This window comes from Vitis vinifera, chromosome 2, assembly GCF_030704535.1.
Source record: "Vitis vinifera cultivar Pinot Noir 40024 chromosome 2, ASM3070453v1".
Lineage (NCBI taxonomy): Eukaryota > Viridiplantae > Streptophyta > Magnoliopsida > Vitales > Vitaceae > Vitis > Vitis vinifera.
The window spans coordinates 15,530,747-15,544,051 of NC_081806.1; the positions used below are offsets into that span (position 1 = coordinate 15,530,747).

The 13,305-nt window shown below is 37.2% G+C and overlaps 1 protein-coding gene across 3 annotated transcripts in view; it reads left to right on the forward strand.

Annotated features, from left to right (window-relative positions):
* LOC100246589 (protein ENHANCED DISEASE RESISTANCE 2) overlaps positions 1–13,305 on the forward strand; it is a 47,078-nt gene that overhangs the window by 22,219 nt on the left and 11,554 nt on the right. For all 3 annotated transcript variants that reach the window (XM_010666453.3, XM_010666448.3, XM_019225053.2), the window contains 7 exons: positions 50–114; positions 210–281; positions 404–559; positions 2,524–2,738; positions 2,812–2,851; positions 2,957–3,111; positions 3,227–3,328. In XM_010666453.3, the coding sequence (XP_010664755.1) occupies positions 50–114; positions 210–281; positions 404–559; positions 2,524–2,738; positions 2,812–2,851; positions 2,957–3,111; positions 3,227–3,328 (805 nt within the window). The remainder of the gene's footprint in view (positions 1–49; positions 115–209; positions 282–403; positions 560–2,523; positions 2,739–2,811; positions 2,852–2,956; positions 3,112–3,226; positions 3,329–13,305) is intronic.

Genomic DNA, 13,305 nt, shown 5'->3' on the forward strand with positions numbered 1-13,305 from the left:
TTACTAAAGAAGAATATGCTGTTGTTTTTCTAAATGCTTACTGTTGCAGGTTTGTGTGGCCTCGTGACCTTTGCTATGTGCGTTATTGGCGTCGAAATGATGATGGAAGCTATGGTAAATGGTTTGCTTGTCCAGTTGTTTATTTTCCCTGGTTCTTGTCCTTCTCTTTTTCATTTGGAAACATCCAAGTGATTTTTGTTATTGTGCAGTTGTGTTATTTCGTTCTAGGGAGCACGAGAACTGTGGTCCACAACCAGGATTTGTGCGTGCCCATCTTGAAAGTAAAGGCTAAATCTTTTTTGTTTTACACTGAGAATTCAAGGGATTAACACTGATTAGGATTGGTAGTTTGTTTAATTCATGCTAGGCCATCTCACCAACACTAAGTGATCTGTTTTCTCAGGTGGGGGATTCAACATTTCCCCTCTAAAACCTCGAAATGGGAGGCCCAGAACACAGGTTCAGCATCTTCTGCAAATTGATCTGAAAGGATGGGGTGCTGGTTATATTTCATCTTTTCAGCAACATTGTCTCCTTCAGGTGTTAAATAGTGTTGCTGGTAAATTTTTTTCTACTTTCCTTTTTTTCTCAAACTTCTAATTTTACACTTGTTAGAATTTGGAGGGCAATGTTGCAGATTTGTATTAGTTTGAGAATCTGAAGGCCTTTGTGCTTTGAGACCACTCTTTTGCCTCGATTTCTTTAAACAAGAAAATTTGATAAGGGTATTATTGGAACAATATAAGTATACAAAGAAGTGCTCCTGGCTTCATATAATAGTATATATACTTTTACAAGGATATTTTACAGAAAGAATTCTTCATGCTTAGGTGAAAATAACTCAAAATGTTTGAACAACTTCAAATGGTAATATTATGTCCTTTTTCTTTATCCAATAAAATTTGGAAAGGTTATTATTAGAAGAGACACGAGCATATCTAGAGTTCCTCTTGGTTCTGTATAACAAATATATATTTCCATGAAGAGCTAGAGAACAAATGGAGATCCATGGAGGTTATTTAGGATTTGGTTCACTTTTCCTCCCTCTATCTTTATTATTGATTGTTTTCCAGGTACTCTTTAGAACCTTTTACTGCTAGCTAGATTGGAAATATATTTGGTACTCCAAGATATCGCATGTAAGGACTATACTTGATTGGTCACATCCTCCAGTAGGTTTGATAAAGTTAAATTTTGATGGGTATTCCTTGGGTAATCTTGATAAATTAGGTATAGGAGGCGTGATAATAGATCATTTCGGTACTGTACTTTGGACTTACCCTAAACCTATTGGGATAGGTTCAGCTATTGAGGGAAAGATATTAGCGTTACTAGAGAGCTGGTTACAAGTTAAAGCTCGGCGGTTTATGTAACCTAAATGTGCAGGGAGATTCTTCTGTTGAGGCTCTTGGAAGTTTGATACTTGGCTTATGAAATTTAAATATTTCTAGTGATGTGGCATACTTCTTCTTTTAGGTTCTTTGTTGAGCTATTCAAACTGTACTCTAGTTAGGTAACCAAGGAGTAAAACATTTAGTTTCTTGTTGGAGACATTTTTTCTCCTCGAGTATATAGAGCATTTTGTAGAGTGTACATTACTTTTCATGTCTGTAATTTGTGTTTTTTCCTCAACTATTTTTTCTACTTTCTGTTCAGCAATTGTACATCTTGGAAGGAATTATCATCCTTCTTTGTGTGTTTTTTGTTTGTTTGTGTGTGTGTGCGTGCATTGCATCTTGGAAGGATTTTCCATCCTTCTTTGCATTTACCATTTAACGCAATGGATATTGCTTTTTGTGTGTGTGTGTGTGTGTGTGTGTGTTTCATGAAAATATTCTACTATAAAGGGAAAAGAGTGCTTATGCTTGGTGCAAAGATGCTAAAATCTTGCAAACAACTTTGGAAGGCAGTATCTGTACCCATTTTGTAGAGTGTACATTACTTTTCATGTCTGTAATTTGAGTTTTTTTGCTCAGCTATTTTTTCTACTTTGTGTTCAGCAATTGTACATCTTGGAAGGAATTATCATCCTTCTTTGTGTGTTTTTTATTTGTTTGTGTGTGTGTGTGCACATTGCATCTTGGAAGGATGAAAAATCCTTGTTTACATTTATCATTCAACACAATGAATATTGCTTTTTGTGTGTGTGTGTGTTTCATGAAGATATTCTACTATACAGGGAAAAGAGTGCTTATGCTTGGTGCAAAGATGCTAAAATCTTGCAAACAACTTTGGAAGGCAGTATCTGTGCCCATTTTTCTGTCATGTTATTTGATATTTTCTTTTGAAATTTTATGATCTTTTTCTAGGATCTTTTATCCAGTCTGCTTTATAGATTTAGACTTTGATAAAATAGAATTTATGTCAATAGAGTTAACAGCAAGAAGAGAAGAAATATAAGAGCTTGTTACTTTCTTCTTTATTTTCAAAAAGAATTTCATTCCAGCTTTATTTTTGTTTTATTCTGAAGGAACTTTTTCAATTTATCTGCTTCATTGAATCCTTGTTTATACTTTATGATAGGACTGCGTGAGTGGTTTTCCCAGACGGATGAAAGGAATGCTCAACCAAGAATTCCTGTTATGGTCAATATGGCCTCAGCTTCTGTTACTTCAAAGAAGAATCAGAAGCCACAGGAGTATTCTGATCAATCAAATGCTACAGGTAGGAACTCAATGATGATGGATGAAGACTCTGATGAAGATGAAGAATTTCAAGTACCTGAGAGAGAACAAGAGGTTTGTACTACACACCTGCTCTTATGTTTTATGCACATACCTTCTCTAAACATGAATTTTGCACATTATTCAGGCATACTCAATGAGTCTTCAGAATGAAGTCAAGGGAACAGGTACTGCCTTGTATCTATGTTTTTCTTATGACATTTGGTGCTGGATCCTTATGTCTGATATATCAAATGGAACTTTACAATCATTATGTTCTTCATGAATTGAAGCCATGGAAGAAGAACCCCAAGATAAAATTGATGTCTCATGTTTTTCGGGTAATCTACGACGTGATGACCGTGATAAGGGTCGTGACTGTTGGACGATATCTGATGGGAACAACTTCAGAGTTCGTTGCAAGCATTTTTTTTATGACAAAACGAAGGTTCTTTGGTCCTTTGCTTGTTTTCTTTTGTTAGTATTTCTAGAATTTTCTTGATCAACATCTTATGACCTTATTAGGCCTGCTTTAATGACAATCTTCCAACATGTATTTGAAGATTCCTGCAGGGAAACATCTTATGGATCTTGTTGCTGTTGATTGGTTCAAAGACTCAAAACGGATCGACCATGTTGCTAGGCGACAAGGCTGTGCAGCACAAGTACTATATTCTATTCTTTTCCGACTTATATGTACTTATTTTATTGATAGTGAATCAAAGTCAATTACTTATTTCTATAATACTTTTCTCTCTAAACCTCTAAAACCCTTTGTTAAGAATGCAGCATCTGTGGTATTAGAAAAATATGAAAATCCTCTTCCTCCTTGCCCATGCTACCTTTTCCATCTGCTAGGTGATACCTTTTATCCCATTTACAACACAGCTGGAAAATTCAGTGAATTTATTTTTTACATGGCATGAGATCCTAAAGCTCAGTTTGTTGGTACTGCTCTGGTTTGTCAGATTGCTGCTTAGTATTTGATTATTAATTCATATACCATCATTTAGAAAAGCAAGCATAATACCATTTTAAAACTTCTCTTCCCTGTCCTAATGATTAGCATGCACACTGTCCACAATATAATCATTAACACCTTAGTCTTCTTCAGCATCATCATGACTGTCATCATCACCCTTATAGTATCTAGAGGTACTTATTGTACATGCATTTGCTCATTGTGTTACTGTCTGTGGTTCCATAGTTCCTTATCTAGTTTCTTGTTCATTGTTGGTTTTGAGTTTTGAAATTGAGTAGACATAGAAGATTATAAACAAAGAATAGTTGCTTTATTTGATTCCTTGGGTTTTCTTTGCATCTGAAATTTTGAATAGATGAAGAAAAATATGGAATTAGTTTCTCATGTATACCACTTTGTGCAAAGATTAATCATTATGAATTATGTCCAATGTTTAAAAAATTGGGAAATATCATGGATAATTCCTGGAAATTTTGTGCTTAGGTCATCATTGACATGACAAATGGAGAGAAAACACTGACCAACTGTCTTTTGTTCATTTTTCGATATTTTTTTCCCTTATTTTTGGCTACTTTCGGTATTTTTCGAGTTTTTTTGCCAATACTTTCAACATTATCTGAATCGTTTCCAATTATCTGCCAATAATATCCTGCATTGCGCTCCCAATAATTTTGTGCATCCCTCAATCAATGTGATGCTTCTTCTCCCAGGCTTAGTCAATGGGGGCTCCTTTTCTCTCCTTAAGTCTTGCCAACTCCTTAAATTTAAAAGGTTTAAAGTTGGTTTTGAACCCAAGATGACAAGGATGAAATGAGCCTTGCCTAACCACTGGATCATGTATATTGTTTGTAATAAAGGTGCACAAATATATGTACTTACAGATATCCATGGCAAAAATAAAATGTTAAAATAAAATTTTGATAAATTAATTAATTTTAATTACTTTCTAATTGATTGTTAAAACATAGAAATTATCATGATAATTTCTTAACAAGCCTTTCTATATATCTTTTAAGTATTAATTAAATATAAGAGAAAAATGAGGCCTTAGATTCAAGACTAAAAAGTGCAAAGGGTGGAATTATCTGCAAGGTGGATATTGAAAAAGCGTACGATCATGTGAATTGGGGCTTTCTATTAGTAATCTTGGATAAAATGGGGTTTGGGACTAAATGGGTGAATTGGATGAGGTGGTGTATTTCTTCAATCCGTTTCTCAATTTTGCTCAATGGTTCTCCAGTAGGCTTTTTCCAAAGCTCTAGAGGCCTAAGACAGGGAGATCCTCTTTCTCCTTTCCTTTTCATTATAGCAATGGAGGCGTTGTCTTCTATATTGAAGAGGGCTCTACAAGGAGGCTATCTTAAGGGCTTCATGGCTGGTGAGAGAGGAGGTGAGGGTGTGGTGGTTTCTCATCTTTTATTTGTTGATGACACACTAGTCTTTTGTGATGCAAGCAAGGAGCATGTGGAGGTCTTAAGTTGGGTTTTTATGTGGTTCGAAGCGATTTCTGGGCTAAAAATCAATCTTCACAAAAGCGAACTGATTCTAGTGGGGGTGGTTCCTAATTTTGAGGACTTGGCTTGGGTTTTGGGCTGTAAAGTGGGTTCTCTTCCCTCTTTTTATTTAGGGTTGCCTTTGGGAGCTGCTTTCAAATCATCCCGGGTTTGGGATGTAGTGGAGGAGAGATTTCAAAAGCGGCTCGCTCTGTGGACGAGACAGTATTTGTCCAAAGGAGGAAGGTTGACTTTGGTAAAGAACACTCTCTCTAGCCTTCCAATTTACTTTATGTCCTTATTTATCATTCCCCGCAAGGTGAGCCTAAGGCTGGAAAAGATTCAAAGAGACTTCCTTTGGGGGGGGAGGAGTTTCTCAAAGTAAGCCGCATTTGGTAAATTGGTCCATTGTTTGCATGGAGAAAAAGGATGGGGGCTTAGGTATCAGAAATCTTTCTAGGTTGAATAAGGCCCTTCTTGGAAAATGGTGTTGGAGATTTGCTTCGAAACAAGATTCTTTATGGAAACAAGTGATTGTAAGAAAATTTGGGGAGGAAGATGGAGGTTGGTGCTCTGGTGATTCAAGGGAGAGTCATGGAGTGGGGCTTTGGAAGATGATTAGGAAAGGGTGGTTGGAGTTCAACAAGAGGGTGGCTTTTAAGGTGGGGGATGGTAGAAGAGTGCATTTTTGGAAGGATAGATGGCACGGAGAAGATTCCTTGGATGTGGCTTTTCCAAGGTTGTACAATCTTGCCTTCTCCAAGGATGCTTGGGTAGCTCAGTTATGGGATCAGTCCGGGAATTTGGGTTGTTGGAACCCTGTTTTCACAAGGTTCAACAATGATTGGGAGATGGAAGAGGTGGAAACTTTTTTCAGAAGGTTACATGGCCATGCGCTTAGAAGGGGGATTGAGGATGTCATGTATTGGAGGGTCTCAAAGAAAGATATCTTTATAGTTAAATCTTTCTTCTCTTCCCTAGCTCCTTGCATTGGTAGAGAGTTCCCTTCAAGATTAGTTTGGAATCCTTGGGTTCCAAAGAGAGTCAGTTTTTTTGCTTGGGAGGCTATCTGGGGAAGAATTCTAACTATGGATCAATTAAAAAGGAGGGGTTGGGCCTTACCAAGTAGGTGCTATTTGTGTAAAGCGGATGAAGAATCAGCCAATCATGTGCTTATTCATTGCCCCAAGGCAACTATGATTTGACACCTTATTTTTGCTCTTTTTGGTATTAATTGGGTTCTGCCCAATTCTATCAAGGAAACCATTCTTGGTTGGAACGACACCTTTGTTGGAAAGAAAAGAAAAAAGGTGTGGAATGCAGCCCCTCTATGCTTATTTTGGACGTTATGGAAGGAAAGAAATAGAAGAATCTTTGAAGATTCTGAATTAGTGGATCAAGCTATTTTACGGTCTTTTTTTGTACATGTTCTCTGATTGGGTTAGGGTGCATGTAAATTGTGTTTCATGGTCCATTTTTGATTCATTGATTGGTTGGGTTGTAAGTGAGGGTTTTTTTTTTTTTTTTTCTCTCCCTTTGGCCTAGTTGCCTTGTATACTCCGTGTATACCGTTAGGTGTACTTCAGGCTTTCTTTATACAATTGCTTATACTTATCAAAAAAAAAAAAAAAAACATTTAAATTAAATAGATTATTATTTTAGTATTAAATATGTTTACAAGTTCGATATATTATTATCAAATATTAAAATTTTTATTGTACATATATTACTTTCTTCAATAAAACAACTTTAATATGCATATTATTACTTATTTGATCAATTTATTTATTTATTTTTTTAATATTTCTATGATTTTTGATCGATTTCCATCCCACCAATTTTTTTTTTGTGAAAATGTCCTTAGATAATTCTTGATAGATTCCGAAATATCCATAAAATCCAATTGTTGATATTCCATAAAAAACGATATTTTTATCCTTCTTGTGAAGGGCATATATTTGCTTCTATTGATGGTAGGTTTGATATGCTGTTCTTTATTTTGAAAATTGATTGCTTTTGTAATGGTAGTAGTTCTGCTAATATTTTTTTTTCCTTCTTAACATGAGAGTCTGCATATAATTATCCTTGATTTACAAAATTTTCTTATATATTCAGAGGCTTGTTGAACATGAATTCTACAAACAGGATTGTTCTAAGTACTTTCTATTGTTGACATCCAATTTCGTACTAGCAATGGACCTATGGCCATAAACACTGTGACTATTGTGATATGCATGATTAGTGATATGCGGAACTTGTTTCATTATTAGCACCACCCTTATGGTAGTGTCGTCCATTACTGATGCTGCAAGGAGGTAATTACTGCTGACTTACTGCTGGAAATATTCCTCACTGTTGTCAATGGCCAACACCATTCCTACTGCTTGGTTCTGTCGTGTTGAACTGGATTCTTTGCAATACTTATGGTAGCCTTGTTATCACACAAAACTATCACAGTGGAGTTTGATATAATTCCAAGTTCCTTGAGTATTCTTTAGAGCCACATTCCTTCACATATCCCATGAGCCATTGCCCTGAATTCTACCTCACATAGGAACAATACCCAGTAGTTGACCTTCGATCTGTCAAGGATCCTGCCCAATCAGCATCTGTGAATACCTCAACTTCCCTACTTGAGGTTTTCTTGAAGTAGAGTCCTCTACCCGGGCTCTTTTTAAGGTACTGTAAAATTCTGTATACGACTTTCATGTGTCTTTCAGTGGGATTGTTCATGTAGCGGCTTACCATGCTCATAGCGAAACCAATATCGGGCCTTGTGTGAGTTAAGTAGATCAACTTTCCTACTAACCTCTGGTACCTGTCTTTGTCAGTTGGATGATTGTCATTATCTTTATCAATCTTACCAATAGGATCCATAGGCGTGTCCACTGGCTTACAACCTAGCATTCCAGTCTCTTGAAGTAGATCAAGGACATACTTCCTTTGCGTGACCACAATTCCCTCCTTAGTTCTGCCAACTTCCATGCCAAGAAAGTATCTGAGTTGTCCAAGATCTTTGATTTCAAATTCTCTTGCTAGCAGCTTCTTGAGATTCCCTATCTCTTCTTCATCGTCTCCGGTAATTATAATATCATCAACATAGACAATGAACAAAGTCATTTCACCTTCCTTAGAGTGCTTCATAAACAGTGTGTGATCTGCTTGACATTGGATGAACCCATGTTTTTTCACAACTCTAGTCAGTCGATCAAACCAGGCCCTAGGTGACTGTTTTAGACCGTATAGGGACTTTCTCAGTTTACACACTTTTCCTGAATTTTCTAGAGTTTCCATACTAGGTGGAATCTTCATGTAGACTTCCTCTTCTAGTTCTCTGTTGAGAAATGCATTTTTGACATCAAGTTGGTGCAGATTCCAGTCCAAATTTACTGCAACTGACAATAACACTCTGATGGAGTTGAGCTTTGCTACTGGTGCAAATGTCTCTTCATAATCAATGCCATAGGATTGAGTAAATCCTTTAGCTACTAGTCGAGCCTTGAACCTGTTTATACTTCCATCTGGATTGTGCTTCACGGTAAATATCCACTTGCATCCAACAGGCCTCTTACCCTCTGGTAATTCTGAGATTTCCCATGTCCCATTTTTCTCTAATGCTTGTATTTCTTCCTGAACAACAGTTTTCCATTCAGGTTGTTGAAGTGCTTCTTGGATGTTGGATGGGATACGATCATCTTCAAGAGAAGTGATGAATGCTTGGAAATTCTGTAAAAGCTTTCCATAGGACACATGATTACTGATTGGATGCTGAGTGCAGGATCTTACACCTTTCCTTAAAGCAATGGGTTGATCAAGATCATCAAGGTCATTACTGGAATTTAGATCATAAATTGTGTTACCTGGTTGTGAGTTTGGGTTGCTTGGATCCTGGTCCAATTCTTGGTTCTGCTCAGGTGGAGTGTTGTCCTTGGGCTCCTTTTGAGGAGGTTTCTCGGGCTTTTCCTTTAAATTTTTTCTAGAATAAACTATTACCTCTTTACTGCCTTGTGTAGTTGACTCAGGTGTGACAGAAGGGACATCCAAGGAATTGTTTTCGGGGACAGAAAGAGTAGTATTTGTTTGAGGAGGCAATGATGAACTCAAAGGAGAAGTAGTGCTGATTTCGGTTTCCCATAATTGGAATTCATCTGTGGACCAGTTCTCCCCCTGAATTGCAGTTTTGGGGTAGAAGGGTTGATTTTCGAAGAAAGTGACATCCATGGAAGTGTAGAATTTCTTGATTGTTGGAGAGTAGCACTTGTATCCTTTTTGGTTTGGTAAGTACTCGAGAAAGATGCATTTAGTGGTTGTCGGATCAAGTTTACTACGTTGGGACTTATGGATGTGAACGAAAGCAGTACAACCAAAGACTTTGATTGGGATAGACGAGATTATTCGAGCGGATGGATATGCAGCGAGGAGGATTTGACACGGGGTTTTAAATTGAAGAATCCTAGAAGGCATTCGGTTGATCAAGTAGGTTGCTGTGAGTACAGCTTCACCCCATAATTGTTTAGGCACGTTTGAAGCTATCATGAGGGATCGTGCAACCTCCATCAAATGTCTATTTTTCCTTTCTGCAACTCCATTTTGCTGTGGAGTATCAATGCACGAGCTTTGATGTACGATGCCATTCTCCAGAAGATATGACCCAAGAATGTTGTGATAGTATTCTCGAGCATTATCTGTCCGAAGGACTTGAATTTTTGCCTGAAACTGCGTCTGAACCATGTTGTTGAAGTTTTCAAATATTTCCCTCACTTCTGATTTCTTCTTCATAAGGAATACCCAAGTCACTCGAGTGTGGTCATCAACAAAGGTGACAAACCATCTAGAACCTGTAATGTTGTTGATTCTAGAGGCCCCCCAAACATCACTGTGAATCAAGGAAAAAGGATGAGATGGTTTGTATGGTTGAATGGAATAGGAGTTGTGAGTATGTTTGGACAATTGACATATTTCGCATTGAAAATTTTTGGAATTTTTATTGAATAATGATGGATATAGTTTTTCAAGATAGGAAAAATTTGGGTGACCTAATCGGTAGTGCCATAACATAACAACACTATCCGTCTTGGTACTAGGGTTGGAAACTACACAAGCAGTCTTCATTGGTAGCCTTTGAATTTCCTCAGCTCTCAGAAGGTAAAGTCCAGCACGCACCTCAGCATTGCCAATCCTCTTCCCAGAGTTCAAGGCCTGAAATTCACACATGTGAGGAAGGAATTTAGTAACACAATTAAGATCCTGTGTTAGTCTACTTATAGACAATAGGTTGCAATCCAATTTCAGAACATAGAGCACGGAGTGAAGAGTAATATCCTTGGAAATAATAACTGAACTTGTGCCGAATACCCTAGAAAGGGTTCCATCGGCAATTCGAACAGAGGAATTGTTATGGCAAGGAGTATATTCATGAAAAACCATGAGATTCCCAGTCATGTGATCTTAAGCTCCTGAGTCCACTATCCATGTAGTGTGATTTTCTTGTCTAACATTTAGGGCATGGGAAAAAATACCTTTCTGGGCTACAGATGCGGTACCAATAGTTGTTCCAGTTGATTGAAGAGTCTGTTGGAACATTTTCTGTAGTGCCTCCAATTGCTCTTTGCTAAACGGTCGAGGATTTGAGCTAGTGCAAGATGTGTCTTCTTCGGCTGTAGCGGTGTAACCCCGGCCTTCTCTGTTTTGCTGTGGTCGAGAAGGTTTCCAATCAGCAGGTTTACCGTGTAGATGCTAGCAAGTCTCTTTCGTGTGTCCAGGTTTTCTACAATGGTCGCACCATGGACGATTCTTCTTCGTTTGGTGGTTGTTGTTGTTGGATTGGGTTCCTCGTGCAACTAGGGCTGAGTTCTCAAGATTTTTGGAGGAATTTTGGGTTCCCAACATCACTTTTTGTCTGCTTTCCTCTCTGCGAATTTCAGAAAAAACTTCCCTAACACTAGGTAATGGCTTAATACTTAGAACTCTTCCACGTACCTCATCTAAATTCTTATTAAGGCCAAGTAAAAATTTGTAGATGCGTTCCTTTTCAATGACCTTCTTGTATAGGAGTCCATCTTCGGGACACTTCCAAACCAATTCTTCATAAATATCGAGTTGTTGCCAATACCGTTTAAGGATATTAAAATATTCGGTAACAGTTGAATCTCCTTGTCGAAGATCCTGGAGAATACTCTTGATTTCGAAAATCGCCGAGGTATTATCGATGTTGGAGTAGGTCTCTCTAGCTGCATCCCATATCTCCTTGGCTGTGCCATAGTACATGAAGTTTTCTCCTATGTCATTGGTCATAGAGTTAATTAACCAAGACATCACCATACTATTTTCCAACTTCCAGGTTCGGTATCCTGGATCATCTTCCTTCGGCTGAACAATGGCTCCCGTAAGGTATTCTTCCTTACCTTTCCCGCAGATGAAGATCCGAACAGACTGAGCCCATTGAATAAAATTCAGCTCATTGAGTTTATGACCTGTTATGGGAAGAATGATGCCGTCTGTGGTGCTGGCACTGCCGGAGTGAACTGCTTCAGGTCTGGACGTCACCTCCGAGTTTGATCCTTCCGTTCTGCTCTCCATGGAAAAAGATGATTTTTTATTTATTTATTTTTTTTTATACGTGGTTCAGATCTGAATGCTCTGATACTATGAAGAAAATATTCTTCTTTTTTCTGTGTCAAAACTGAATACAAAGTGACCTATATATATACAAGTGGGATTCCTAATCTAAGCCATATAATATGCACAATCACTATCTCTAAGGAAACAATAACTAATTAGGAGAGATTCTCTCATCCATAAAAATAGAAAGTATCCTAACACAATCCCTCTAATCTTGGCACTTAATTACAAATCATAATCCCATATTTCCACACTTATTGAGACCCTTCAAAGGGTTACTGCCATTCTTCCCAACCACATCTTGCCTCCCATTTAGCTCCAATCTACTCCTATAACTAAGATCGCTCTATAAGCATCCATTTCTTAGACTTTTGGTGTTTAATGACTCTTTCCCTTCTTTCCCTCTCAATTTCCTATTCAACTTTTAATTTGTCATGGTCTTTTCATATATTACATTGCTAAAAAGGGAAATAAATGTGCAAATTTGGAGTTTGTTCAGTTTAATAGTTTAGGACACAAAAATGCCAAATTTAGCATAGTGATACATACAATGATCACTAGGGTATTACATTTATTGTGAGCTTAGGGAAAATAAGCCTATCTTATGTTACTATTAACATGCCAAGCTTGGAATTCTTTAGCTTTGGTGAATTTGAATTTTGATGGTTTTCCTTGGAATTTGGATAAATAGGAAGCAGAAGTATCTGCAGAGATGACCTCAGGGAACATAGAATTCATATGAAAGAAGCTAGTGCTCTAGATTTTACATGTTTTATTTCAGGCACTTTCATTAATGTCATATTCCCAATTTATCAATTCACAAAAATAAATAAATAAATAAAATAATGCCACACAATGTGTATTTAGTAATGAACCTTTTTTTTTTTTTTGTTACTTTTTCTTTTGAGCATCTGTCATGCTTATTTTGAGGGTGTGATTGCTTAGGAAACTGTGTGATTGCTAAAATGTGTTGGTGTGATTACTAATGATTTTCTTCTCTTTTCTTTTCTCCTCCAAGTGAGATTGCCTGGGAAGCCGTGGTATGATTGCCATTTATTGTCTTTTATTTTCTTTTCCCTTTCATTTTTCTTTTCTTTCCTTTTCTTTTTCAGTTGTCTTCTTTGATATCTTACATCTTTGTACAACAAAGAAAAAACTTTAGTAGTACTAGAACTTTTATGGTCCTGCATCAAATCTGGTTTCCAAAAATAGCACTATGATAAATAGAAGTGGTTGATATTTTAGGGGAAAGCTGACAAAACAACAATATTGTTATTTTCTTTTATATGACTATGGAAGCCTACATTCAAGAAATACAAGCTATTATTTCTTATGCTATTGAGTATTCAACCACCAACTTTTTCAATCCAGCAACTATTGGCTCTTAGGACAAAGGAGCGCATATTAGTGAGGATGTGAAGCATGGGGTATGCCCAGATTTGCCTCCTAGGACTAATCCTAGGGAACATGTGACCTTGAAAGGCCTCAAACTACTCTCTTGAATATGGTGAATGATGTCATTGAGTTAAGTTGACGTGAAAGGCAT